The sequence below is a fragment of the Ovis aries genome, chromosome 21 (assembly GCF_016772045.2).
Source record: "Ovis aries strain OAR_USU_Benz2616 breed Rambouillet chromosome 21, ARS-UI_Ramb_v3.0, whole genome shotgun sequence".
NCBI classification, from domain to species: Eukaryota; Metazoa; Chordata; class Mammalia; order Artiodactyla; family Bovidae; genus Ovis; species Ovis aries.
Genome location: NC_056074.1, coordinates 23,581,470 through 23,608,910, shown reverse-complemented (window position 1 = coordinate 23,608,910; position 27,441 = coordinate 23,581,470). Strand labels below are relative to the sequence as shown.

General features: G+C 52.0%; 2 protein-coding genes across 3 annotated transcripts; one reads left to right on the top strand and one right to left on the bottom strand.

Annotated features, from left to right (window-relative positions):
- The first annotated feature begins 1,621 nt into the window (after positions 1-1,621).
- TMEM86A (transmembrane protein 86A) lies at positions 1,622-6,039 on the top strand. Of its 2 annotated transcripts, none has more exons than XM_027959607.2 (3): positions 1,622-1,782; positions 3,908-4,172; positions 4,523-6,039. In XM_027959607.2, the coding sequence occupies exons 1-3, from the start codon at positions 1,762-1,764 to the stop codon at positions 4,957-4,959; spliced, it is 723 nt and encodes a 240-aa protein (XP_027815408.1). In that variant the 5' UTR covers positions 1,622-1,761; the 3' UTR covers positions 4,960-6,039. The 2 variants fall into 2 exon arrangements, with proteins under 2 accessions (XP_027815408.1, XP_011957184.1); XM_012101794.4 differs by having other exon boundaries at positions 2,451-4,172.
- A 1,747-nt stretch (positions 6,040-7,786) lies between these two features.
- IGSF22 (immunoglobulin superfamily member 22) lies at positions 7,787-27,039 on the bottom strand. Its single transcript, XM_060403855.1, is given in 25 exon segments — positions 7,787-7,857; positions 9,617-9,912; positions 10,907-11,115; positions 11,117-11,187; positions 12,288-12,480; positions 12,679-12,767; positions 13,204-13,523; positions 14,154-14,196; positions 14,199-14,285; positions 14,504-14,676; positions 16,148-16,454; positions 17,546-17,842; positions 18,893-18,997; positions 19,000-19,239; positions 20,190-20,468; positions 21,089-21,160; positions 21,163-21,241; positions 21,771-21,884; positions 22,567-22,682; positions 22,685-22,740; positions 22,932-22,971; positions 23,054-23,153; positions 24,325-24,458; positions 24,671-24,802; positions 26,931-27,039. Coding segments are annotated over 25 exon segments (3,732 nt in total).
- Between the last annotated feature and the right edge of the window lie 402 nt (positions 27,040-27,441).

Here is a 27,441-nt window from a genome sequence, read left to right as displayed (position 1 = left end):
CTTCCCTCTTCGTTGCTGTAGTTCAGTCACTAAGTTGTGTCTGACTCTTTGCCGTCCCTTGGACTGCAGCACACCAGGCTTCCCTGTCCTTCACTATCTCCCAGAGTTTGCAGCAGATCAAAGACCACCGGGACATCCTTTAAGATGTTTCTGAGATCTGAAATTAATGCTGATATTACACAGACTAAAGGTACATGGACACATTTGGAACCAAGCATGTTCAGAATCATGGGAATTACATGAGAGAAGTGAGAGGCAGTCAAATGAACTGGGACCTAGTCCCAGTTCTACCACTCCAGGAAGACCTCTAGACTTAAATTTCCTGACACCAGCAGCCCCTGCCCTTCCCTATCCTACACATGTTGGACTTGAGAGGAACATTGGAGATCATCCACTCATATATGAAGAAATCAAGATGAGATGGGGGAAATGATTCACCCAAACACACAGCATGGGAATGGCAAAACTGGGACTAGGTCCCAGTCCATTTGCTTGCCTCCCACTTCTCTCACCCAATTCCCATGATTCTGCATGTGCTTGGTTCCAAATGTGCTTGTGTACCTTTAGTTTGTGTTCTATCAGCATTAATCTGCTTAAGTTGCATTTTTGGCAGAGTTCATTCATACTCCTTCGGGTCCTTGAGTATGCTCAGGTCTGCCTGTCTATCATTCCCGGTGTGTTCTTGTGGGTGTTAAGGTGTCTCTTGAGTTGTGAGAGAGTGTGTCTAAGGGTGATTGAGTAACTGTGGTTGTTGTCGGTCTATAGGCATGCCTATATATGTGTCTCTCTTTTCACCTTGAAGGATATATGTGCATCTGGGCCTGTCAGTTTTGTGGCTATGTATTGGTTTGGTGCTTAATTGTGATCCTGTATGTGTTTGTGCATGTGTATGGGTCTTTGCGGGGGCTTCCCCAGTGGCTCAGCGGATAAAGAATATGCCTGCAATGCAGGCGACACAGGAGCCGCTGGTTCCATTCCTGGGCTCGGAAGATCTCTTGGAGAAGGGCATAACAACCCACTCCAGTATTATTGCCTGGAGAATCCCATGGATAAAGGAGCCTGGTGGGCTACAGTCCAAAAGGTCACAGAGAGTCGGACGCGACTGTGCCACACACACACAATCATGGGTCTATGGATTGCTATATGTTTCTTTTTATGTTAAAAAGTTGTGTGTCAACGGACCATCGTGTGTCCATTTCGATGTGTATTTGTGTACAGTGAAGGTTGTGGGTCTAACCAAATGTGTCCATGTGGACTGCATGTTTAAAGGCTGAAGGGAATTTGTCCTTGCATTTTACCCCGGTTTATGAGAAAAATATGTGTAGCCCTGTGTCTGGGACAGGAAAGTGTTTGTCTCTCTGCCAACCTCTGTCGTCCCTCAAAGCCTGGGGTCACAGTTAGGTTCCAGGAGGCCTTGGCACAGACTCCTAGAGGGGCGCGACCTGAAGAGCCTCTCTCTCTGGGCCAGTAAAGATGGGGTACAGGAGGGTGGGGTGGGGGTAGGGTGGGGGAGGGGCGGGGCCTCTCGCGACTCCGGGGCCGCCCTCCAGCTCTGCGCCCCCGCCCCGGCCGACTCCAGCCCTCTCATTGGCTGTGTCTGCCGTGACGTCGCGCGGATCGCAGACAGAAGCTCCGGCACCCGGCGCGCGGGAGGTATCCTGGGTCACCGGGGCTTCGTTACTTCGTCGCCTCCTCACCTGCGGCGCGTCCCGGGCCGCTGCCTCCCGGAACCGGGTGACAGCCGCCGCCGCCGCCGCCGCCATGGTGTCCCCGGTCACTGTGGTGAGTGTGTGAGCGAGCGAGCGAGCGGGCCAGTGTCCGGCGCGGCCGGAGCCCACCGGCCTGGGGACTGAGCTGCGGCAGGCCAAGCCGCGGGCGGCGGGGCGGGGGCGGTACGAGGAAAGGCAGGGATCCTGCGGCCGCCCGCGTCCCCCCGGCGGGAGGCGGCGCGGTCACGGCCCCCCGCATCCCAGACTCTGGCACCCCTCCTCCGCGCGCCCCCCGCCGGCCCGCGGGAGGGAGGAAAACAGCGGGCACGTGACTCGGAAGCGTGACTTTGTTGATCTCCGTGTGTCTGGCGCGGGTCGGCCGGGTGGCCCGCCTGGGAGAGGAAAGGGACGGCAGCGGGCCGCCAGCTCTGCGTGGGCAGACCGCAGAGAAGAGGGGGAGAGCGGGAACGGGGCTGGGACCTCCTGGGAGTCTTTTTCCCAATTTCTTCCCTCCCTTTCCTCATCTTTACAAGAAGTCTCGGGCAGTGTAGGTGACGCCTCTGAGTCTAGGCAGCCTGGATCACGCGCAGAAGGGAAAAAGGGTCGTTCTCTATTGACACCCCTTGTTCAGACTTTCTCACCTGAACTTTTGTCTCTTCTCTGCCTCTCTCCTACTCCTAGCGCTGGGTTCTCCAAGACTGTCAAAGCCTCCCCCGCTACTACTGCTGTTTCTTCTTCTAGGGAATAGGGGACCTGGGGGAGAACTGTGGCGTAGATGCTTCCAAGGGCTAGCAGGTGAGGCTGGGGAGATCTGGGGACTGTGAGGTTAAGCTATCTCCTCCTCTGCCCGTGTCTCTGCCCTGACCAGCCTGCACTGGGGAAATCTCCATAGGAAGGAACTCTGTCATCTCTTCTCACTGCTCTCACCCCTGGCAGAGCAGCGGCAGGCTTAGCCCCTGGATCCGCATCTGCCTCTTCCCAGCCTCCTTCATCACAGTCTGTTCAGTGCTAGGTAACCACAGCCTGGAGATCTGAGAGTCTTGAGTGTGTACCCATGGCCCTGTGCTGGGCAGCTCACTGGCCCAGAGACCTGTCTCTTGGGCAGAGCATGAATATACTGGGAACCTCAGCTCCTTCACATCACTCTCTGAGCCCCAGTACCAAATGTCCAAGAAAAACAGCTTCAGGGTATCCGAAATTCAGAATATCCACAGCAGCTCCCTCCCTGAGCTTGCAGAGTGCCTGCATGGCCTGGGAAGCAACACTTCTTTAGCTCCCTTCCCTCCTAATCCGGCTGAGACCCAGTCAGCTGCTCTAACTTCCCCCTCTCAGTTCCTCATCTCCTCCCAGCCTGAACTGCTGGCTTCAGATCAAAAGCTGGTGAGAGAACCCTGCCTCCCCGTCCTGCCTCTTTTTCTGATGTGCCTGAAGTTGCTCTTGTTTTCTGGGAAATGAGAATGACTGACACCCTCTCCAACCCCCCAACCCCTGAGATTGCTGGTATTCCAGGGACAGTTTTCTTGCTCCCCACTCATGGGTGCATTTCTCTAGGCAGTATCCCTGTCTCTTCTCCGTGTCCCTGATGGTACCTTTAGGCTAGGGTAGCTAAAGTGGAGGCTGAGTTGTAGACTGGCTGAGAAGAGAGCCAGTGGGAGCTGAGATGGTTGACAGTGCTCATTCTCACACATTCCTGGCACTCACCTGGTGTTGCCGGGCCCGTGTCCTGGCCCCACTGCTGAGGATCACGAGTTGGCCAGCTGTGGCATCTCTGTGGTCTGCTGCTGACTCCGCTCTATTCCAGACAGCTGGGGACTGATGCTGCCAGAGAGAGGCTGAGGGGGCTTTGTAGGGGAAGAAGGAAGGGGCAGAAAGGGAGAAGCCTTGGCCTGCAGGATGGGACACTATCCCAAAGTCTGCTTTCTGCCCTGTGACTATTTTGGTCCTGCCCCAGGGCCAAGAATGGGACGTGAGTAGCAGGCTCAATGGAGCCCTTTGTCTTCCTAATCATTTAAGCCTCAAGTTAACGACAGGCTCTTTCACACTGGCTGCTTGGGGCAGGTCAAACTGGGTTTGTGTCAGTCCTCCCTGCTTTGGTGGTGGGCCTGTCTTTGGGGTGGATGCCTGGGCTGAGGGTCCTGCTCTGAGCCCCGCTCTGGGCTCCCATGCTCTGAATGCTGCCTTTGTCCCGTGTCTTCCAGGTGAAGAGTGAGGGACCCAAGCTGGTGCCCTTCTTCAAGGCTACCTGTGTGTATTTCGTGCTCTGGCTGCCCTCGTCCAGCCCATCGTGGGTCAGCGCCCTCATCAAGTGCCTGCCAATCTTCTGCCTCTGGCTCTTCCTCCTGGCCCATGGCCTGGGATTCCTGCTGACCCACCCCAGTGCTACCCGCATCTTCGTGGGGCTTGTCTTCTCTGCCATAGGCGATGCCTTCCTCATCTGGCAGGACCAAGGTTACTTTGTCCACGGTCAGTCATCACAGTCACCACCTGGGAGGAATCTTGGGCTAGAGGACCCTGGGGAGGGGCCAAGGATTTAGGAAAGAGAATTTTTTTTAAAACAAGAACATGGGGAATTAAAGGGGTTCTGAGGCCAAAGACTGTTGGGGCCCCTGTTGCCGCATGACCTTGCCAGTGATACGGTGATCCGTTCTGGAGTACCACAGGAGAGTTTGGAGGTATCTTTGCCTTCGTGGATTTCTCCCCACCCCTGTTACTCCCCTGGGTTATCCCAAGCACCGCACTCCTACCCCACCTCCTGTTACTCGTTCCTCACCTGAGCTTGCCTTCAACATCCCATCATCCCCTCTCACTCCCAGGTCTGCTGATGTTTGCTGTGACCCACATGCTCTACGCCTCGGCCTTTGGCATGCGGCCACTGGCTCTTCGGACAGGTCTGCTGATGGCAGTATTGTCGGGCCTGTGCTATGCCTTCCTCTACCCAAACCTCACGGGTGCCTTCACCTACCTGGTGGGGGTCTATGTGGCCCTTATTGGCTTCATGGGCTGGCGAGCAATGGCGGGGCTACAGCTGGTCGGAGCAGCCTGGCGCTGGACTGAGCTAGCGGCGGGCAGTGGCGCACTGCTATTTATTGTCTCAGACCTGACCATCGCCCTCGACAAGTTCTGCTTCCCTGTGCCCTACTCACGGGCATTCATCATGTCCACCTACTACGCTGCCCAGATGCTCATCGCCCTGTCAGCTGTTGAGAGCCGGGAGCCAGTGGAGGACTACCGACTGAGCAAGGCCAAATGAGGGTCAGATTCTGGTCACCTCTCTCTTCTCCTGGGACTGGAGTCCAGAACCTGGGAGTCTGCCAGAGCTGGATTGAGATGACCACAGTACCAGCCTGGGGCAGCAGGTACCACCTGTGAAATGTGCAAGTTTGAGGGATAAGCAGAAAAAAGATTCTAGCAAAGCTAGTGGTCCAGGACCATGCTGAGAACTAAAAAAAGCCAGCCTAATGCTCCTTGCCGGAGCCAGGATATTCCCACCTCTACCCCATCCAGACTGTCAGAGCCCCTCTGGAGGGCTGTGGTGCTCAGCCTCTTGACCTCCCCCACTTCTACTAGATGGAAGAGTCTGACTCACCCACTTCCACTCTTTATGATTTACGCAGAGTTGAGTGAGGAAGGGAAGAGTCTGTGCTGAGATGCCCAGGGCTTGAAGCCCCTTTCCCAGGCCCCTAGGTGGAAAGACTGGATGAGGGTGGAGTCTCCCTTTCCTGCATCTATCCTTGTTACTTGAACAATCTTAATGTCTAAGTGTTGGGTGGGAAGGTGGAGGGGTGTCTGTCTAGGTAGGCAAGATTGGGGACTACTTTGGCCTTGGGAGTTCTGCATACCAAGGATTCAAGTTGGTCCCATCTCTCAAAGGGCATGCCAGAGTTCAGGCCCCACACCACTACCCTCAGACCCTATCCCCAGGGCTAGGGTGAACCATGCCAAAGGAAGGGGCCAGCCTGTGTGTGTGTGTGTGTGTGTGTGTGTGTGTGTGTGTGTGTCTTGTTTGTATGGTCTGTCTCCCAGCCTACCTATGTCTTACTCTGCCAGCTGTCTCTGACCTGCTGTGTGTCAAAGTCTTACAGGGAGAGGGCCTCAGGGAGCTGCTGAGGGGTTGCTGAGCCTGGCTCAGAGAGCTTGGCACCCCCCACATACACACCCACTCTCAGTTCTTTCCTCCTTGCCCCTCCTGCACTGGGAGCAAGAGGAACGGGCTCCAATGACACTCTAGGGTCATAAGACCCAAGGCACATTCAATGCAAGGGGAGCAAGGATGGGACGACTCCATCCTGTTGCTCACATGAAAAAAAAATAAAAAAAAAAAACAACAAGAGTCACTGGCTGCCCTGCTTGTCTGCCTGTGTGGCACGTGCCTGTCCTGGAGAGGTGGGGGTGGGGCATGGCACCAGGGGCCCTGGATGTCCTCACAGCGCGGGTCACAGTCCCGTCCAGTGCATGTTGGCATCAGGCCGGCTCCCTGGCTCTGATGACACTGTCCTGGTTGGAGTAGGTCTCTTTCTGGTCACGTGTGTGGGTGAGGATGTAGTTCGGGAGGATAGGGGATGGGTAGTAGTTGCCACCATCCAAACTTGTCCTTAATGCCCTCCTCTATGCACAGGTGCCCCGCATCTCATTACTTGGTGTCCTCTACTGCTAGCCACCTCCTCCCCTCCCCAGCCCAGACTTGCTACCTGCTCCAGAATAATCTAGATTCCCTTCATGCTTCTCCTCCTCCCTGGAGTCTGGGCTCAGCTGAACAGCTGGGAGGAATGAGATTAGATTGTATGATTCATGCTTTAGATGTGAAGCCCTGGCAGAATAACGTGTCACCTGACTCCAGGGGCATTTTCATCTTAATGGGCAGCTCCCTGACCCAGAGTAAAAAGGGAAGTCATGGATGGTAATGAATACTCCATCAGGAGAGGGGTTGTACAATTGTGGGGATGTGGTAGACTCAAGCCCCGTATGGATGTTGGATGAATCAGTAATTTTCAAACTAGCATCTGTACAGAGATTAGTGTTGGGAGCTGAAAGTGTAAGTCACTCAGTCCATCTGACTCTTTGCGACTCCATGGACAATCCATGGAATTCTCCAGGCCAGAATGCTGGAGTCGGTAGCCTTTCTCTTCTCCAGGGGATCTTCCCAACCCAGGGATCGAACTCAGGTTCTCCCACATTGCAGGCCAATTCTTTACCAGCTGAACCACCAGGGAAACCCTGCTGGTGGGAACTAGCAAAAGAATAAAGTAGAAGAGGGAGGTTCAAAGACCCCCATCCTTGTTTCAAGTCCAGTAGCTTAAAATTTTTTTAAGGAAGAGTTTGCTGCTGTCAGACATAGTGAGGTGGATGACCAATCCTATTTCAGATTCTCTAATTCTCAGGAGGAATATGCATGAGTGTGTGCTCGGTCGCTGAGTTGTGTCCCCCTGGACTGTAACACACAATGCTCCGCTGTCCATGGGATTTTCCAGGCAAGAATACTGGAGTGGGTTGCCATTTCCTTCTCCAGAGGATCTTCTTGACCCAGGGATTGAACCTGTGTCTCCTGTTTTGACAAGTGAATTCTTCACCACTCAGCCACCTGGGATGCTCAGATAGTAGGAACCCTGCACACTAAAAAGGCAAGGTCTTGATCCATTTAAATCCCAGAACTGAAGACATACCTACTTGTAGTTAAGAAATTGGAAGGGCAGGCTGGGGAGGAAGTTGCAAACTTCCCTGCTAAGCCCTGAGGGGAGGGCCAGGTACAGTGCAGCTGTGGAGGAGGGAAGGCAGGGCAAGGCCCAGCCAAAAGGGGACTGGTCACTCCCCATGTGGGTGGGTTTGGAGCAGGCTCTTGGGGGTTGGGCTTCTGAGTATCCCCATCCCACTCCCAAGTCCCATTGGTCCCTGGTGCACACCATGGTCAGGAATATACGCAAAGGCACACTCACTCAGTGTATTGTCCTATCCCTTCAGTGAATGTTTATGTTGACAAAGACCGCAGAGCATACAGGGCCTCCCTCACTGGGACCACACAGAGGACAGACCAAGAAGCCCCACATCACAACATCCTCCTGATGCCTGGGCTGGGCTGGAGCTCACATGAGGTACTTTGATTTCTTCTGCAGACTCTCAGTGACAGATGCTAGAACTGACTTGTCATCTTTGTCTGAAAGAGCAAAGAAAGTTTTTGTCAGTGTGAATGACCCTAGGGACAAGGGAACCTCCAAACTCCTGGACTTTGAGTCACTATGCAGAAACCAGAGGCTGGACCCTGCCTAGGATCCTCAGTCCTTTCCAGCTGCAGTCTGCCAAGGTCAGCCGAGTGTGTGGGGCCAAGAGTTGCCAGTTATTCATTTAATGTATGCCACGCATAGTGCCAGGTGCTTCTATGCACTATCTCATTTAATCCTCATAACAGCCTTAAGAAGTAGATGAGAAAACAAGCTTAGAGTGGCTTGCCAAGGTCACATGGCTGATTAGTATTAGAGCCAGGGCCTTGTGCCCATGTGCTTAAACCAGAATTAAGTTGTCAGGGATCTCTCTAGCTGTGGAATGAGAGCTGGATGTCTCCCATGGTGCCTTCCCTGGCCTAGTTCTGTTACACAGTTCAGCAGCCACTGTGGAGGCATCATCTCAGTGCCAGGCACTTAGCTGAGTACTTGAGAGACAGAGCAACAGGACATGGTCCTTTCCCCAGAGAAAGACATCTGCAACAGGATGGTTACAGTCTGTAACCATGGAGACTGTGGACACCAATACATGCCATGGAAACTTCAGAGAGTGGCAGAGGAGGAGGCTGGAGAGGTAGGTGGTGGGCAGTGAGTTTAAAGGATCATAACAAAGCTAGGAGGCTTAAAGCAAAGGGGGAAGAGCAATGTAGGTCATCTTTGCATTAAGAGAGTTCATGCAACTAGCTGTCTAGCTGTGAAGACAGTAGGATGTAGGAAGAAATAAAACATTTCCCCTACTTGTGCACACACGAGCAGAGACATGGCGCACCTGTGTGCAGAGGGAGGGCCTCCCTTGTGTGCTTCAATCATGTCTGACTTTGCGACGCCAAGGACTGCAGCCCACCAGGCTCCTCTGTCCATGGGATTCTCCAAGCTAGAATACTGGAATGGGTTGCCATGCCCTCCTCCAGGGGATCTTCCCAAGCCAGGGATCTACCCCTCCTTTCTCCTGCAGTGGCAGACAGGTTCTTTACCACTAGCGCCACCTGGGGGGAAGCCTTTATTCCCTACAGCGCCTCCTGTCTGTCCTTATCCTGAGCCACTATAGTTTTGTCTTGGTTGCACATCAAAATATATTGAAATTTTTGTCAATATAAAAGATTCCTTTTAGAACCCTACCAGGGAGATTGTGCTTGTCAAGTCTGGTTTAGACCTGATCACTACTGTTTTTTTTTCAAATGCACGTTTAGGCCCACCGAGGGTTGCAAACTACCCTGATGCTGGGAAAGATTGAAGGCAGGAGGAGAAGGGAACCACAGAGCATGAGATGGTTGGATGGCATCACCGACCCGACGGACAATGAGTTTGTGCAAGCTCAGGGAGTTGGTGATGTACAGGGAAGCCTGGCGTGTTGCAGTCCATGGGTTCGCAAAGAGTCAGACACAACTGAGCCACTGAACTGAACTGAAGGGTTGCAAACTACAGACTCTTTTTTTTTTTGCCAACTCCCAAATCTGCAGGGGCCAGATACATAACAAATGATATGGAGAAGATGGCAGAGTGGGTCGAACTTTGGTCAGTTAGAGAATATTTACACCACCCCATGGTAGATTAAATAAAAGGTAGTGTCAGCCATAGGAAAATAATCTATCGACCTCCCACAAGACTGCCATTTTGCACTTCCACCCCCGGTAGGACTCAGCCTGGGGCGCCCACCACCTCCAGGCCTGCCGGAGGCAGGCTCGGCACCCTCACAGTAGACGGTAAGCTTGCAGCTGCTGAAGTCCTTGCCCAGCTTATTCTCCACCAGCACGCAGTACTCGCCGCTGTCCTTGAGCGTGCAGGTGGGGATGACGATGGTGCACACGCTGCTAGTGGAGATGTACCAGAACCGTGAGTTGGCTGTGATGTTGACGTGGCCCTTGTAGAGGGTGACGGTGGGCCGCGGGTTCCCCAGGAAGGCGCGGGTCACGGTGCAGTCCTGGCCGCGCAGCACGTGGCGCCAGTCCTTCTGCTGGTACGGCTTCAGCTAAGTGCTCAGGTCCTCGATTGTGCGGGGGTCGGGTGGGGGTGAGGGTGGGGGACATGGCGAGCGGTAAGCGCACCCCAAGGTCCCCCACCCACGGCGCTCCCGCCTAGAGCTCGAAAGACGCCCCGAATACCCAGCTCACGAAACCCCGATGACCTGGGTTAGATTCCCACGCACCGTCAAGCTCTAGGGCCCCGACTTCATAGTGGTTCCTGAAGTTCTCCCTTCGTCACTCTCCCACCCCCATGCCACTGCTGGTTCCAAGACCCAAACCAGGTCCGCGGGCTTTTGCGTTTTTCCAGACCTGGGCATCCTAGACTTCTTTCCGGCCACCAGCTTCTGGACCGGGCTGTTGACTGGCATTTTTTTCCCCCCTAATTAATAAATTTATTTTAATGGAGGCTGATTACTTTACAATATTGTGATGGGTTTTGCCATACATTGACATGAATCAGCCACGGGTGTTCATGTGTCTGATCACCACTCCCCACCCCCACCCCACGCCCGCCCCCGCACCGGTCCAAGCTTTCCCCAAGGCCATCCCAGTCTCCACCGTCTCTGCTCTCTCCAATTGAATCATATTTCAAGTTTCCTGCAGCTTTCCCAATCCTTAATCCCCTCCCTCCGGGGTTTCTGGATGTCGTCGCCTCTTCTTGGACCCTCCCTGAATCCTCAATCAGGACGTCAGTTAGCCTCTCCCCTGAAACAGCTTCTCAGCTCCACATCCCCGTCCCCCACCTCCATCCCCGCCCCTCCATCCCGCCCCTCCATCCCGCCCCCTACCGGCATCCCCGCCCCCAGGGGGATCTCCCCACCTCCGCGTTAGTCCCACCCCTCAGAGTCCCCCGAAGGACTCCCCTCCCCTAGGCTTCCAGACCTCAGCTTTTTTCCCCAGGGTCCCCGACGTTAGTTCTTTCACCTCAGTGCTTCTCAGCATTGGGTAACCCTGGCAATCCTTATTTCATCCCCGCCAGCAGGGATCAAAGATCTGAACCCCTAAGTCCCCAGACTCACTCCTGTCCTTGTTGACAAGCCAGGCAGGTACCGTTGGAGTCACCGCTGCGTTCTGGGCCAGCACTCGGAAGTAGTACTTCCTGCCGAGGAGCGAGTCGGTCACCGTGTACTTGTTGCTGAAGACGCGGTCGACCGCCTTGAGCCAGGTGGCGGTGCTGGCATCCCGCTCCATGATGGTGTAGTGGACCTCGCCGCCCTCCTGAAGGTCGGGGGCTGTGGTTCCCGGTCAGAGTCACCGTGTTGGTGACCTCCTCCTGTAGCTTTGTGGGTGGCCGCGGAAAATCTGGAAGGGTCCGAAAATCCATCAGCCTCCCTGGGGAAATATCGTGCACATCCCCGCCGAAATATCGTGCCCCCGTGCCAGCCACCTGCCAAGTCCTAAGGAGGATGGGACGGGGCACCTTCACCTTCTAAGTCTCAGGCAGCCCAGAGTCTTGGAGTCAGAACTATTTATGAAGTGTAGCTCTAGCTTTGTCATTTACTAGTCCTGTGAACTTAGACAAGTTACTATCAGAGACCCATTTCCTCACTTGCAAAAAAGGCTAACAATAACTATCATAAAAATGTTTGGGTAAAGTGCCCATTTAATAAAAGTTCACCCCTTCATCCCTTGGGGGTTTAGGGCTTTATTATAAAGCTTCCAGTTCTCTTTAAGAGGTCACCCCAATTTGGAGGGGCTGTTATGCTTTTAGCAGAGGGAGGTCCAAAATGCATCAAGGCAAAAGAATGTTTCACATATTCTTCAGCATAGTGATTAATGTAAATTTAGGAATACACAGTGTGTTAAACCTCAAAACCTGCAGTTTCCTGAAACTTAAGATGATGAAAAGACTCTTTCTTAGGTTTTACCCACCATCTTTATTATTAAAATTCTAAATGGTATCTGGGGGGAAACTAAAAATTAATAGGAAGCTCATTTCAGCTGTGGTTCAGGAATTCTAATGAAGCTATATGGCAATGACACTGTGGGATTGTGAAGTTTACCCAAAAGGGCTTTCTAGGTGACCACATCACATGCTTTGAAAGTATTTCCAATAACATACAGGCTAGTTACCCCAATTTTTAATGGACTCATTTCCGTCTGTCTCTCCTGCCTCTTACCTGTTCCTGCCTCTCTCTCTGCTCACTGACCCTACTCTGCATATGCCCTGAAGCTCTCCAGATAGGACTGCAAAAACTGAAACAAGGGCTTAGTCCTAGTTCAATGCCTCTGGGGTTTCAAGACACTGAGAAAAAGTGGAAACAACTCTGCCCATTAAGGCAAAAGCTAATAAGAGTCTTGCTCTGCGGTGCCAATAGGAATGCCGTTACAGTGGTGAAAGTCCAGTAGCAGAGGGGAGTGTAGGCAGGGATGTCTACCCAGGCCTCCGCTCATTGTCATACCTGCCACACACACGTGGAAGTCGTGGTATACCTCTCCAGACACATTCTGGAGCTCAGTGTGGTACACCCCTGAGTCAGAGCACTTGGTGCTGTTGATGAGAAACTGGGAGTGGTTTTTGCTCTTGGTGATAATTTCCCGGCCCTTGGTAGGGATGCCATCTTTCAGCCAGATCACGATGGGTGGTGGGGAGCCCTGGGTGGTGACAGGAGATAGCACCATGGGTCATGTGGGTGGTGTTTGGGGGCCGGCCCCCTCCCATTGTCCAGGAGTCTCCTATCAGCCTCTGGTGCCAGAGGTCTGGCAAGGGGCAGAGGGAGAGGCTATGGCAGCCATGGTAGCCATCTGGGTTTAGTGGTGGGCCTCTGGGGGTCAGGGTCAGGAATGACTCACAGAGAAGGTGGCGTGGATGCAGAGGGCTGTCCCAGCGCAAACCACCATATGACTCTTCAACCGGGCACTGAGGTCAAACTTGGGAGCAGCTGAGATGGAAAAGACAAAGATGGGAGCAAGCAGCTCTCTATCCGGAAGACTCAAGTTTAAGCCTCCCTTCTGGAGCCTTTCCCAATCCCTTCCCCTCATGCTCTCACTTCAGGCCAGACAGGCAGCTAGGAACCCTGCAGTGCTGCAAAGCATTTATTTTTTCTCATCTGTCTCCCTCTATTTTTATGTAAGACTCTTTAGGGCAGATCCTGTGTTGTTGATTTTTCCCCCTATATCCCTAATAGCTCCTTTGACACACACTATCTGGCACACAATAAGTGAGATTTTTGGTTTTTGGGTTTTTTATTCTGTATTGTTTTGGGTGGGGAAGCCCCTGGGGTTACCCCTTGCTCCATCCCCAGCACTGCCCAGTTGTCTCCTACGGGATGAGGTCCAAGAGGAATCGGTGGAGCCAGGATGTTGAGAGGTCTAAACCCCAGCCTTCTCTGCATCTCTCCTCTGGTGTTGGCATGGCACAGACCCCCTCGTCCAGCTCCACTGCCTCTCCAACCGCAGCCTCGTTCACCACCAGGATTCGGAAGAAGTACTGCTGCCTCTCAGTGAGGCCTCCCACTGTGTAGCAGGTGCCTGAGACAGGGATCTCTGTGCACTTGGACCGCTCCATGGTGTCTTCAGCCTGCATCTCAAGGAGGTAGCCAGAGGGTGGGTCTGCCTCTGCAGGCTCTCGCCAGGCCAGGGAGATGCTGGTGTTGGAGGAATCAGACATGTGCAGGCCTTGCACCAGGCCTGGGGTGCTCTGGGTGACACAGACAACTCATCAGCTCCCATACTCTTCCCACTCAACCCCAAGGCCAATTCCCACACTCAATAACCCTGAAAACTTTTACCACCTCTACTTTGAACACTCATAGTTGACATGTTCAGCACCCAGCCTTGCACCCTCAACAACCTCCAAATTCAATTTTCTCACTGACGCAACACTTTCAGCCTTGAAGTCAGTACCCTCCAAATTCAGTATGCACTATATACTCCAACCCTCTGGATTCAAAACTCCAGCCTTTAGCCCAACAATCTCTACCACATCCAGTCTTATGCAGTGTCCCCATCTCACTACCTGAGCTCAGCACCTGCCCAACCATTTACCCACCACCTTGCTCAGTCCTCACACGTTTCTCTACCACCTCACCTAACCAGACATACTCTACTTTTGATAAAAACTTTTTTTTCCAGCTGCCTCCTCGCTATCCATAACACTCAATCTTTATTTGCTGGCTTTCTCCTTTCTGTGAATCTTGTCCCTCAATCAGGCTGGCAGCTCCCAGAGAGTAGAGACTGTGTGACCCCTTTCCTGTTAGACTTTCCTAAGAAGAAACCCTCTTTCTACCTCAAATGGCTATTTCCACTATGCGCTGGCAGCCCTGCACTCACTCACTGGGTGCTTGGCTACCACTGAGTTGGATGACATACTGGATGTCCAGGGCCTGACTTATTCGCAGCTACAACTCGGAGTTCATATTCTGTGTCCTCCAGGACATCATCCACAGTGTACTTGGTGCCTAAAATTGGCATTTGAGGGGTCATGAGGCTGGGGTGGGGGGTGTCCATGTGGTAGGAGACCACAGAATGAGTGAATGTGGATGAGGGTTCATCGGTTTGCTATTAAAACCCGCAAAGGAATATGAGGAGGAGTTATGTTCCGAGCAGCAGGGGTACATGGGTCCACCCAGCAAAATCTCCCTTGGTCCCTCCTGGGCCTGTGTCTCTAGGACCTCACCCTGGATGGGGTCCTTGTTGACTGGCACCCACAGGTTACTGCCTTTCTTCCTTTGCTCCACAATGTAGTGGAGCCCTGGGGCTCCCCCATCTCGGGTAGGGGCATTCCATGTGACGGCCAGGGCCTCATTGGTCACGTCAGTCACTTAAGCCTGGGAGGCAAGACCAGAGGCTCTGTGGGAGACAGAGGGGGTGAGAGAGGGTACAGGTTAGGAGGGGGAGTATAGACAGTTGTCCAACTCATGCTGAGCTCTGGTTCCCTCCTTTTTTTTTTTTTTTTTAATTTTACTTTTACTTTACAATACTGTATTGGTTTTGCCATACATTGACATGAGTCCGCCACAGGTGTACATGAGTTCCCAATCCTGAACCCCCCTCCCACCTCTCTCCCCATATCATCTCTCTGGGTCATCCCAGTGCACCAGCCCCAGGCATCATGTATCCTGTATCGAGCCTAGACTGGCGATTCGTTTCTTACATGATAGTATACATTTTTCAATGCCATTCTCCCAAATCATCCCACCCTCTCCCTCTCCCACAGAGTCCAAAAGTCTGTTCCATACATCTGTGTCTCTTTTGCTGTCTCGCATACAGGGTTGTCATTACCATCTTTCTAAATTCCATATATATGTGTTAGTATACTGTATTGGTGTTTTTCTTTCTGGCTTACTTCACTCTGTATAATCAGCTCCAGTTTCATCCACCTCATTAGAACTGATTCAAATGTATTCTTTTTAATGGCTGAGTAATACTCCATTGTGTATATGTACCACAGCTTTCTTATCCATTCGTCTGCTGATGGACATCTAGGTTGCTTCCATGTCCTGGCTATTATAAACAGTGCTGCGATGAACATTGGGGTACACGTGTCTCTTTCAATTCTGGTTTCCTCAGTGTGTATGCCCAGCAGTGGGATTGTATGCCCAGCAGTGGGATTCCTGGATCATAAGGCAGTTCTATTTCCAGTTTTCTAAGGTTCCTTCCTTAACCAATTCTGGTTGCGCATTAATGTCAAGTGAGCAGTAAAAAAAAACCCCAAAACACCCTTCCAACAACTAGTGTCTGGGTTGTATCTCCTGATTTAACTGGCCTAGGTGGAGTCCAAGCATCAGCACTGTTTTAGAGAACTCAAGTGGTTCTAATGTGAAGCCAAGATAGAAAACGGTGACTTGAATTTTCTAACCTGTGTCGTCCCCAAAGGCACAATATTTAAGGTACTGTCTTGACACATAGAAACATGGAGATCAGTTTGGAGGCCTGTGGCAAGTAATTAACTAGCGATCATCATTAAAACGCCAATGTTGTCAAGAGTTTTCTTTGGAAAAAGCAATTAGAATGGGTTCAAGGTCATCCCTAAAGTAACATCGCTCTCCCTTGGATGAGGGATGGTTTCTGGAATGGAGGAACAAGTGGAATTACTTTTCTGCCATCGTGCATAGTTCTGGATATATACACAGGGGTGTGTTGTACATGCGACCTCACTGGAAAATGTTGAGCATTTCTGTCCAACATGGTTTTGCTCTTACTCTAGAATCTATCTGTCTCATAGGGCAGCTACAGATGACCCTGTGGAATGCCCCGCTAGCATTTCTCACCAGCTGAAGGCCCCACAGTGGCTCCTGGGATCCACAGTGAGCTATCTCACTGACCAATAGCATTTCCTGAAAATACTTCCTCTGCCTCCGGGGAGTAGCTCCCTCCTTCTGAATTGACAGCCAGGACAGGAAACTGGTAGGCTTTCCCTGCTTCCACCTTGTTGGTGGAGAATTTGGTGACTTTGCTGCCCATCTCCCCGATCTTAATCCAGGACTTCTTGCCGACTGCCCTCGGTTCCACTATGAACTGTGTTATAAGCCACTGTCCGTTGTCCTTAGGTGCCTTCCACTTCATGTGCACACAATTACCCAAGAGCTCCAGGAACTCCACCTGGCCCTGGGGAGGCTTGGGATGGTCTCAGGACAGAAGATAGCATCAGAATGGGGCTTTGGAGCAAAGGACCAGAAGGGCTTCATCCTACTGGTTGGAGTCCACCAGACTGGAACATAGCTAGATCCTGAGCTTTGCAGCTCTCTTGTGCTTCTCTGAGTCACTGTCCTCCTAAGACCTGCTCAAATAGCTTGATCCTTGCCCTCACAAAGATCCTCATCTGCCTAGGAATGGGTGAACTGGAGACCTGAGGGGGCCCTGCCTCAGCTGATTCCCACTTGTCCTCTTCAAAGGTCTCCCCTCCTCTCAGCTTCCAGAACTCCAGTATAACAGTTTATTTTGTAATTCCATGTCTGCCGGGTTTTTTTTTTTTTTTTTTTTCCTATATCCTTTTAGGTTGGAGGACTGCTGGGGATAATTCATCCCTGTGTCCATAGCACTGAGAACACAGAGGAGGTGCTCAGTCATGCTGCCAAACTGAACTGAAACCCACTCCATTCCAGCCCACCACCTGATGGAGATGCAGGTGGGGGAGGTGGTCATGGTATGTATGTGTTGGACGTTGACTATGAGTTCATTAAGGCCAGGTCTGCATCTCTTTCCTTAACATTATGTTCAGACCATCCCAAATCCCATTTCTACCTGCATTTCAGCTTTCTCTCCAATTTCACTTTATTCTTGACCCTATCTTACTCCCTTCCCTCCGTTTCACTTCCAACTCCAAAATGCTTCCCAAGGAACCTCACTTTCATCCCTAAACCCCACCTCTCTTCCACCCCATTTTCACCTTGCTTCATCTCCAAGTCGATTACAATACTTCAGTAACATGTGAAGGCCAATAATGTGCTGTGCACTCTTCTACAGCCTTTAAATTCACTCATAAAAAGACGCTTTAAACAACCACCCTATCACAGATGAGAAACTGAGGCTCAGGAAAGTTAACTGACTTGCCCAAGGCCACCGAGTTAAGGAGCTGGAAGCGGTCCCTTCTGGCTGCAAAGTCAGCACTCAGTCCCATTCTCAACCCAGACTCCAACTCTGTCCTCAGCCTGCTTGTTGCCCTGAGCCCAGGGCAGCGGGGGTCCCCAGCCTGGCCGAGCAGGGGCCCCGCGCTCACCCAGCACGCTGAGGTGCAGAGTGGCTGTGGTGGAGCCATGGTCATTCTTGAGCCCGAGCAGGATCAGGCCGCTGTCCTCTCGCACGCACTTTGAAATGGTGAGCAGCGCCTGGTGGTCGCCACGCTTCATGGACACGCGTTCCTCTTCTGTCATCTCCCTGCCTTCCTTGTACCACGTCACTTTGGGCATCGGCTTTGCTCGGAAGGGCACCTTGATGTTCGCGGTGTGGCCCACCCTCACTGTGACCGGGTGCGCGGCCAGTGCCTCCAGGACGGACCGGTGGACTTTTGGCGGATCTGCAAGGAGGGGCGGCAAGAAAGGCACGCCCAGCGGGGGTTGGGGAGGAGCCCGCGGGGATGGGGGAGGGGCTAGGAGTAGGTGGGCGGGCCAGGCGTGGTCTCGCTTTGTCTACAGCCGGCAGCGACCTTACCTGCGATAAACACCGAGGCTTCCCTCTCTGCACCCTTGACCCTGAAGGTGTAAAGGGCTGGTTGCTGCTAAGTCGCTTCAGTCGTGTCCGACTCTGTGCGACCCCAGAGACGGAAGCCCACCAGGCTCCCCCGTCCCCGGGATTCTCCAGGCAAGAACACTGGAGTGGGTTGCCATTTCCTTCTCCGATGCATGAAAGTGAAAAGTGAAAGGGAAGTCGCTCAGTCGTGTCCGACTCTTAGCGACCTCATGGACTGCAGCCTACCAGGCTCCTCCATCCATGGGATTTTCCAGGCAAGAGTACTGGAGTGGGGTGCCATTGCCTTCTCCGAAAAGGGCTGGTGGCATCTATCAAAGTCATTTATGATGAGCAGGATGTTTAAAAATGGGCATGTGGGTAAGGGGTCAGTGGGGGGATTAGGGCCTGTAGGTGGGGTTTGGGGGAAAGTCAGTGGCATTGAGAAATGGTAACCAGGAATTCTGGGAGATGGGTAATGGGGGGCTGATCATCAGAGCATATGATCAGTGGGAACTCAGGCTGCTCAGGTGAAGAAGACTAGATGGTGGGATGCAGATGGTTAGTGGAGCTGGGATGTTTAGCTGTGGTTATGCTGGCCGGTGGGATGCCCAGGGTTTATTAGGAGTAGAGGGTGGCCAGGGTCAGTGAGAAATGGCCAGGGATAGTGAGTAGGGCCTGGTCAGGGTCAAGGGATGTGGCATGATCAGATCTGCTGGGGGTTGTCAGAGTCTCGAAGTAAAGGATGGATGAAGTCAAGGGATTTCAGATAGAGTTCAAAAGATGAAGGACGATCAGGGTCTAGGAGGTAGAAACGGTCAGAATTTGGGAGACGGGGTTGGTTAGAATGGGGAGGCAGAAATAGATCAAGACCTGGAGGAGGGCTGATGTCATGGGGGACTGGTGTTCACCCCATGGTAGGAAAGCGGAGGGTCAGTTGGTGGGGACTGACAGGGTGCGTGTATACCTTCCATGGTGACCACAGCAGTGCTGTAGTATTCAGTGAGGCCCCATCCTTCAGAGCCACCACGGTGTACCTGCCACCGTCAGTGAGCTGTGCATCCTCAGTGAACAGCCCTGCTCTCTTGCCCTCATGGTTCATGCTGTACTTGGAGCTTCTCGCCAGCAGCTGCCCATTCTTCCGGTACAAGGTCACATCCTTGGACGTCAGCTCACACTCAAGGCAGGCACAGCTCCTCTCTTTCACACGCACATTCTTGAGGGTGCTTACAAATTTTATAGGGATGCCTATGGACAGACAAACGAACAGTTGCTTCTGCTCCCAAACTCCTACGACGCTTTCCTGCAGGTAGATGCTGCTGTGGTCCTCTTTTTGACCCCAGAAACTACAGGGCCCTGTGACATGAAGTGTGTACCCGACTCACAGAAGTACCTGACAGGGAAATTCCCAGCTCTGCTTATTTGCTAGCTGACTCTGTGCAGTGTATTCACTTCCTAAGTCTATTTGTTTGCTCATATGTAAAACAGGGCAACAGCTTTTACCTCCTCACAGGACTGCAGGCAATATCTCTAATGCCCCCTTGGCCCTCCAACCATAACTGCATTGTCTCTCTGGTGTCTGGACCTTTATACGTGCTGAAAATGTTCTCTTCTCTTGCCCCTTCTCTGAAAACTGAAAGGCTTTTCATTTTTCTTGGTAAAGGTTTGCCATCATCTTATCACATCCCTTCTGACATTGCAAGGTGGTATCTCTTCTCTGGGTTCCCACAGCCTCTGTGTCTCCCTCCATCACAGCAATGATTATTCCATGTCATATGTGTCAAGAGTGGTTCACATGTGTGACTCACCATCATGTGTAACTCTCCAAACTAGCTATAAGAATGTATGTAGTCAAGATGTAATATATGGTATGTGCTGTAATATATGACACTAGAGCCATAAAGGCTAATAATTTCTTGGCTCCAGATCTCCCAGCCGACAGTAAGATCTTAGTGTGTCTTGATTCCTTGCTTAAGAACTTTTTTTAAAATTCCATTTCCACACCTACATCTCCCACCAGACTAGGAGTTAGCAGAGAGGAGAACTCTTTATTTTTCTAATATCCATCAAAGGACCTTGCAAGGAGGAGACGGATAGATACATGGATGGCTGGATAGATGGATGGATGGATGGAGGGATGAATGCCCACATCGAGGCTGCTGTGGCATGAAGCCCACCACTCAAGCTCTGGCCCAAACACTCATGGTCAGTAGTGAGCTGGGTCTTCTGAACCAGGTCTCCTGCCTTGGCAGAGAACTCACCACTATCACTGAATCTGGCATCCTGAATCTTATACGTGTGGGTCAGACCGTCCTCAGACGCTGTGATTTCATCCTTTTCATCCCTCTTCAGCTCCTTTCCACTGAACTTCCACACAAAGTCGGGCACTTTCCTAGAGAGGCGGATCTCAAACACAGCTGTGTGGCACTCTGTCACCTTCACCGGCTTCATCTCTCCCAAGAACTTCAGTAACTTATCTGCAGCAAAGAGTAGGAAGGGCAGTCCTTGGGCTGATCCCTGGTCCCTCCTGAGGGGTAGGATGAAGGTGGCATAAAGACTCAGGTGTCATTAGCCTTTTGTAGCCCACAGCTGGGGAAAACATACTTCCTTTTGTTCTGCTTGTGAATCATAGGAATCCCCTCCCATGACGTTCATATGGTCTCCTTCCCAATAACATTAACAGCAATTTTAGAAAGAATATGTATCTGTGAGCCAGGCACTATTAAGGCATCCAGTCCTCATACAGGAAGAGTCTGTTATCTCCCATTTTACAGATGGGAAAACTGAGGCAAAGAGAAGTTGAATCACTTGTCCCAAATATACAGCTCATAAGTGACAGAAGTTAGGATTTGAACTCCAGTAGTTCAGCTCCACACCCTGTACTCTTAACCACTGTGCTACATCGCCCCACAGCACTTTATCTCATAGCCGTATCCACAGGCCCCACGTTTCTCTCCTCTGTTAAGCCCAACCCCATGCAGCCTGTGCTAGCTCTGCAGTCCTTCCTGCCATATCCCCATGGACCCCAGCCCTGGTTCTTCCTTTGCCCTGACCCTGACCATGTCCTCCTTGTGGCCCCTGGTGCCCACACTCGTGCCCAGCACCATGAGCTCTGCATCCATCCGCCTGTTGGCCACAGCCAGGCTGTAGGCGCCTGCATCACTCATGTAATGGGCAGCACGCACTCAGTGCCCATCTGCTTCACATCATATTTCCCCAGGAAGTACCGGATCCTCAGTGGCTCATTATCCTGCCTCATGGACTAGGTAGAAAAACTGATGAATGGATTTAAGAGGAGATTTCTATCCCATTCCATAAGGCCAGTCTGAGCTGAAAGGAGCCATATCTACCTTTCTAAGGCTCTCAAACACAGTCAGAGGCCCCTAACATTTTTCTAGCTTCATTATCTGGCTTGGTGGGATCCAGGGTCCCTGCCTCTCCCAAAGCCTGAACTCTTAATATGCATGAGTTCACTAGATGTTTTTTCTTAGAGGTCCAGATCATCAGTAATCTTCAGGACTGTCTAATTCAGCCCTTTCAGATGGGTAGGCTGAGGCACAGAGAAAGGAGAGTAATTGTCTCAAATCAAACAGCAAACCGGTGGAACACCTAAGAATAAAGCCCAGCTCCCAGCCCATTTCAGCCGTGCCGGATGGCATCGTTTTCCTGGGATGGAGAAGAGGACAGGGCTTATGGGTAACGAGAGGGTCTTGGAAGGAAAGGGGTGAAGAGGAAGAAATGATACTCCAATCATATCCCTCCCTGGGTGCTCTCCCCACCTTGACCCACGGCATTTTGACATTGGGGTCCTTTAGCTCCATGATGCAGTCAGAGACCACCATGGTGTCCACCTTGGCTGTTTTGTCTTCCAGGGATTTCAGAATTCATATGGCCTGAGGGAGTGTGATAACAAACAGGCAGGTGTCAGAGGCATGTTAAATCTGCCCAGTCTGTGTCCCCAGGCCTGGAGAAGCCCTCTGAGCTTCCAGGGACAAATGACTAGGCTGATTAATTAGACAGCTGCATTCCCCTCCCTCCGCATGGAACAACTTGAAGATCGAGGAGGAAATGGACATGATAAGGGAAGAAAAAGGAACACCATCCGAGGAACAGTTACCGAGTACAGGGGTCCCCTTGTGTATAGGTTCTCTGATTCTGGTGCAGATGTTTCACAATGACAAGTTGATTGAATGAATGAGTGAGAACAGCAATATAAAAACAAATGAACAGGGCAAAAGTAATTTTCATTTTGCAGATGAAGAAACAGGTTTGGAGAGACACCCCCCCCCCCCCCCCCGCCCCAAGTTCACTCAGTTAATAATGCAGTAAAACTGGACTTTGAACCCAGGTCTCTCAGATTCCAAAGTCGATGCAAATATATCAGGGAGCAGTCAAGGGAAAAGAGGTGGAAGGAAGATGACCTGAGTTCCTCACTGCCCTAGCAGCAGAGAATGCCCTTGACTAGGCATGGGCAGGGTGGGGAAACCTTGCTTCCAGGAGTCCCAAAGGCATTAGCACTTTTGGTAAGGCCCAGCCCCCGGCCTGCAGCCCCCTTTCCCCCTGGTGGCCACTGACCTCTACCTCCACTTTCTTCATCCCTTTGAGCTTCTCGAGCAGCCCCCAGAAGTTGGTGAAACCATACTCCATGCAGATCTTCTCAAAGTCCTTCTTGGGCATCTTGGAAAAGTCTATAGCATCTCTTTCTCACCTGTCACCTTCTTCTGCTTCTTCTTGGGAGCAGGGGGTCCACTGGGAGGAAGGTGGGTGACAAGCCTAGATTTAGTGCCTTTCTCTGAAGACAGAGGGAGGCTCTCCCAACCTTGACATGCCCCTCCCTACTCCATGGATTCTTGGAGCCTGGGCCATTAACTCAGGGCCCTGTTGAAAAGCCTGGAGGGTGGGGGGACCACACCCTGGAAAGAGGAGCCTCCCAGTCTCACTTCTTCTTCAACATCTTTTTGAAATCCATTTTTTCTTGACCTGAGGACAGAGAAAGGGACAGGGTCAGACAGGGGGAGTTTGGTTCCCAAGAGAAAAGGCCAGGAGGATTGGACTGGCTCACCCTCAGTCACCAGCAAGGACACAGTGTAGATGGCATCTGCATGGTCATTGCTTGCAATGCACTTGTAGTTGTCAGAGTTGTCCGAGGTCAGTGACTCCAGCTGGATCAGTCAGACCCTTAGTAGGGGGTGGGGGAGGGAACCACAGGAAGACAGGGTGTTTGGGGAGGAGGGGGAGGAGCTGAGTGCTGGATGTATGTATGGAGGACTGAGCTGTCTCTATGATTGGAAGGTGCCAGGGAGCAGTCAGTGTGAGTGTGTCTGTTTGAAGCCTGATTCCACATTGGATTCTCCCCCTTGGCTGTGAGCTCCTGGAGGACGAGGACTTCCTCTGAGTTGCAACTTTATCTGCAGTTTCTGGCTCTGGGCTGAGTGCTCTTTTATTTAACACAGACTTACTCCTCTGTGTCAGGTACTGGGTTGAGCCCTGAGGAAATGGGGGTGAACAAGGCTGCCTTGGAGCCTGTAGAAAGGAGCTTAGGTACCAGTGGGTTTCCTAAAAGGTCTTGCTGACTGAATGAGCTTGTGTAAGGAGTGGCTGGCCAGTAGGGGGCTCTGGAGCAGCTTGTGTGTACTGTGGGGAGTGCTAAGGCCCAATGATGGGTCTTTGGGAGGGGAAGGAAGCACCTGGCATGGGTGGGGAGAAGGGAGGCTCTGTCCTTTCACAGTGGGAAGTCAGGGCAGATCCAGGAACAGAAGTAATTATAGACCTAGATCCCCCAGGGACCCATCCCACCCTTTCCTCAAAGGGTCTGGACCCAGAGGCTGCAGAAGATGCTTAGACCTTAGGATGATCGGCCCTTGGCATTGCTCTTCTGTAATGTTCCCCTGAAGAGCCCAGGAATCCTAACCCTCACCTCCACTCTATGACTAGCCCTTCCCTTCGTGCAGATCCCGCCTCACCTCAGCCTGGTTGAGGTCCCTTGGTCTCATTCCCTTCTAGCCATGCGCGTAGCTTTCGTCTCATGTTCCTTTGGGGCTCATCACCTGCTGGAACCTCTCTCTTTTCCATTTGGTCCTGCCCCCTCCTTGTTCTGGCATTGCCCTAGCTCTGCCTTGCCCTGCCCCTAATTTTGGCCCCCTGCTCACTCTGGCAAGGACGCCTTAGCTCCTGACTCACCTTTCTTATCCTGCTCCTCCTCTAGGGCATTGAGAGCCCCTTTTCTCATCTCCCAGCTCTTGGGTCTCCACTGTGGATCTCTTGGCTGTGAGAGGACCTGGGGCTCATCCCAGGGTCTTGGCCTCTGGCCTTAGGGGTCACTGGCCCTGGCACCTTCAACACATGCTCCTTGTTCACGCTGTTGTAGAAGATCTTGGCAGAGTCCTTGATGGGCATGCCATTCTCTCTCCCAAAAACATTGGGTTTGGGGTTCCCCTGCGCCCGGACTCGGAACATGGCTTTATCCCCTGCAGTGGGCACCTATTTTTGCCCCTTAGCCTGGAAGCTGCACCTCGACCTGTTCCCAGCTCTGGGCTGGGGAGAGACCCTTGGCCTGTCTCCACCAGTGATTGTGTACTGGGGGGACGACGGCGGGGGTGGCAGCAGCAGTGAGGGGCTGGGGCACTGGGATAGAAAGGGAAGCACCTGGGGCCTTGGGGAGACTCTGGGAGGGATGCACCCTCGGGGGAGGCAACCGGCTGAGGCTTCTCCATGAACTCCGGGACATTCTCGCCAGCAGAGATGTTTGAACTTTGGGTCACCAAGCTGAAGAACTCTGTGGAGCTGGAGAACTTCCTCCTCACCACTTCCTCTGTGCTGACCGGCTAGAGAGGTCAGAATAGGCTCCAGGCAGAGCTTAGTCTGGGACCTCTTCTCGAGGGGACAGTGGAGCATTTTAGGTCAGTGAGAACAGGAAACGCTTTGGCCAAGAAAGGAGGACCTTAGAGTCGGTGGGTCATTGTGTTATGGCAAATACCAACCACTAGGGGAGTGAAAGCCTTATCCATCCCTCAGTGGTCAATCTCTGCAATCTTTACTGGGTCAAGGTCTTGCGTTCTACTTCCCCCTCAGCACCCCCCACCCCAGCCCTTTTTTTAGAAGGAGATTTCTTTTTTAGATTTTATGGGTCTCTTTGGGTTCCTCTCCTGGAAGTTCTGGTCCCCCAGTGACCAGAGGTCTACAGGCTGCAGCCGGTCTATTGATGTTTTTTATTTGATGTTTCCAATGTTTAAATGGGCTTCCCCGGTGGCTCAGGGGATAAAGCATCTGCCTGCAATGCGGGAGACCCAGGTTCGATCCCTAGGTCAGGAAGATCCCCTGGCGAAGGAAATGGCAACCCACTCCAGTATTCTTGCTGGGAGAATCCCATGGACAGAGGAGCCTGGTAGGCTACAGTCCACAGGATGGCAAAGAGTCAGACATGACCGAGTGACTTCACTTTCCTTTCCTTTAATATTTAAACAAAAAGGAGCCCTACATCTAAAAATTGAGAAATTTCACATAAAAATTCGAATTTCTGGATCCTTAACACCGGACGCATATTCCTACATGGCAACAGTCAGTGGGAGGTCAAGAGGGGCTGTCCCTTTCGATGGGCTACATTCTGGGCAATTCACCTCAAACCTTTTTTTCTTTTTTGCATTTATGTTCCCTGCTGGACGCTATCTGACAGTGGTTTTCAAGTCTGGCTGCAAATCAGGGTCCCTGGAGATCTTAAAAACACTACCAGATTTAACCGTCTGAGGTAAGACTCACGTCACTGATTTTTTCTACTCCCTTCTCCCACCTGTACATTAAGGTGGTTCTGTTGTGCCATCAGGGCTGAGAATCACAAATTATAGTCACTTGAGTTTGAAGCTTCTGGTCTTGAGTCCCAGCTGTTCCACTTGCTATGCCTCACTTGTGGGCTTTGCTGGTGGCTCAGAGGTTAAAGCATCTGCCTCCAATGCGGGAAACCCAGGTTCGATCCCTGGGTCGGGAAGATCCCCTGGAGAAGGAAATGACAACCCACTCCAGTATTCTTGCCTGGAGAATCCCAGGTCACAGTCCACGGGGAGGAGCTTGGTAGGCTTGGTAGGCTACAGTCCACGGGGTCACAAAGAGTCGGATATGACTGAGTGACTTCACTTTCACTTTCATGCCTCACTTGGAGAAGGAAATGGCAACACACTCCAGTACTCTTGCCTGGAGAATCCCATGGACAGAGGAGCCTGGCTGGCCATGGTCCATGGGGTCGCAGAGAGTCGGACACGACTGGAGTGACTAAGCGTGCACGCACACATGCCTCACTTGGCTAGGGGGACTTGCTGCTTATCTGGCCTTGACCTCTGTGCACAGAGGACTGACTGAAGGAGGGATGGCTGGGATATCCTGGTTCCTTGTCATCTTTGAATCACTCTCCTCTAGAGACATGGCTAAAACAATCTGTTCTGTTCTGAGGCCATTTCTCAGCTTTCCCTTGGCTCTGCCCTCCCTTAAGTCTGGTCCCCAAGTCTGAACACCTGGAAGCTCAAGTCACTTGTTTATGTATTCATCCTCTCTCCACTGGCAGCCCAAGTCTTCTCTTTCTTAAGTGGAGCAGGGCCAGCATTATTCTTAAGTAGATAAGGCGGCTACCTCCCTAACTTCCTCCATGCCTGAAATTCTACCATTAGAAATTTGTGCATTTGCCTATGGCTTTGGTCTCCAGCAATTAAGAGTTCAATCACTTACACTTATCCATGTGATTGATTTTTCCTAAGCTGTTTTCCTGGAGATAGCATTTGTGGACAAGCATCCTGCTGGCTTAGCTTTATCAAATCACAGATTAGAAGCACAGGTTGGGAGGGTTGTTGGTGGTATCTTGGGCTTTTGAGGGGTCCCTTGGTCACAAAGATGGGAGGAAGAAAGGCTGCCTCTACCTAATTCTGCCCCCTTGCCAGCCATCCCACTCTATTTGCCTCCCACGATCTTGGTTGTCTTGGAGAAGGTCTGCATGTGGGTGGTAGAGCTGGAGAACTCCATGGACACATGCTCCTGAAGTATCTGCTTGTGGTGAATGGTTGTCATGGTGACAAGGCGTGGGCACTCACCTGGGAGGACCAGGAAGGGGATGAGGCCGTGAAGGACAAGGAAGGGAGCAGGAGGGAGACTCAGAGATGTTTGTGTATGTATGTGTGTGCACGCACAGTGGGGTAGGGGAAGGGACAGAACAGGTGAACACAGAGAGAGAGGACTGTTTACAGGGAGGGTGAGGAGAGGTTGGGTGGCAAGCCTCTTCCCTCTGTCCTCTCTTCTCTTCCCTTGGTATCTCCTTTTCCCTGGTTGGCTACAAGGACCAATGGGCCTCTCACTGAGTAACCCCAAACCATTCCAGATCCTTGGAGGGGGAGAAGATAGGGTTTAGACTTACCCAGTGAACCCAGCAAGGCCCAGAGGGAGCTGAGGATACCTTTTGATAGCTACATGGAA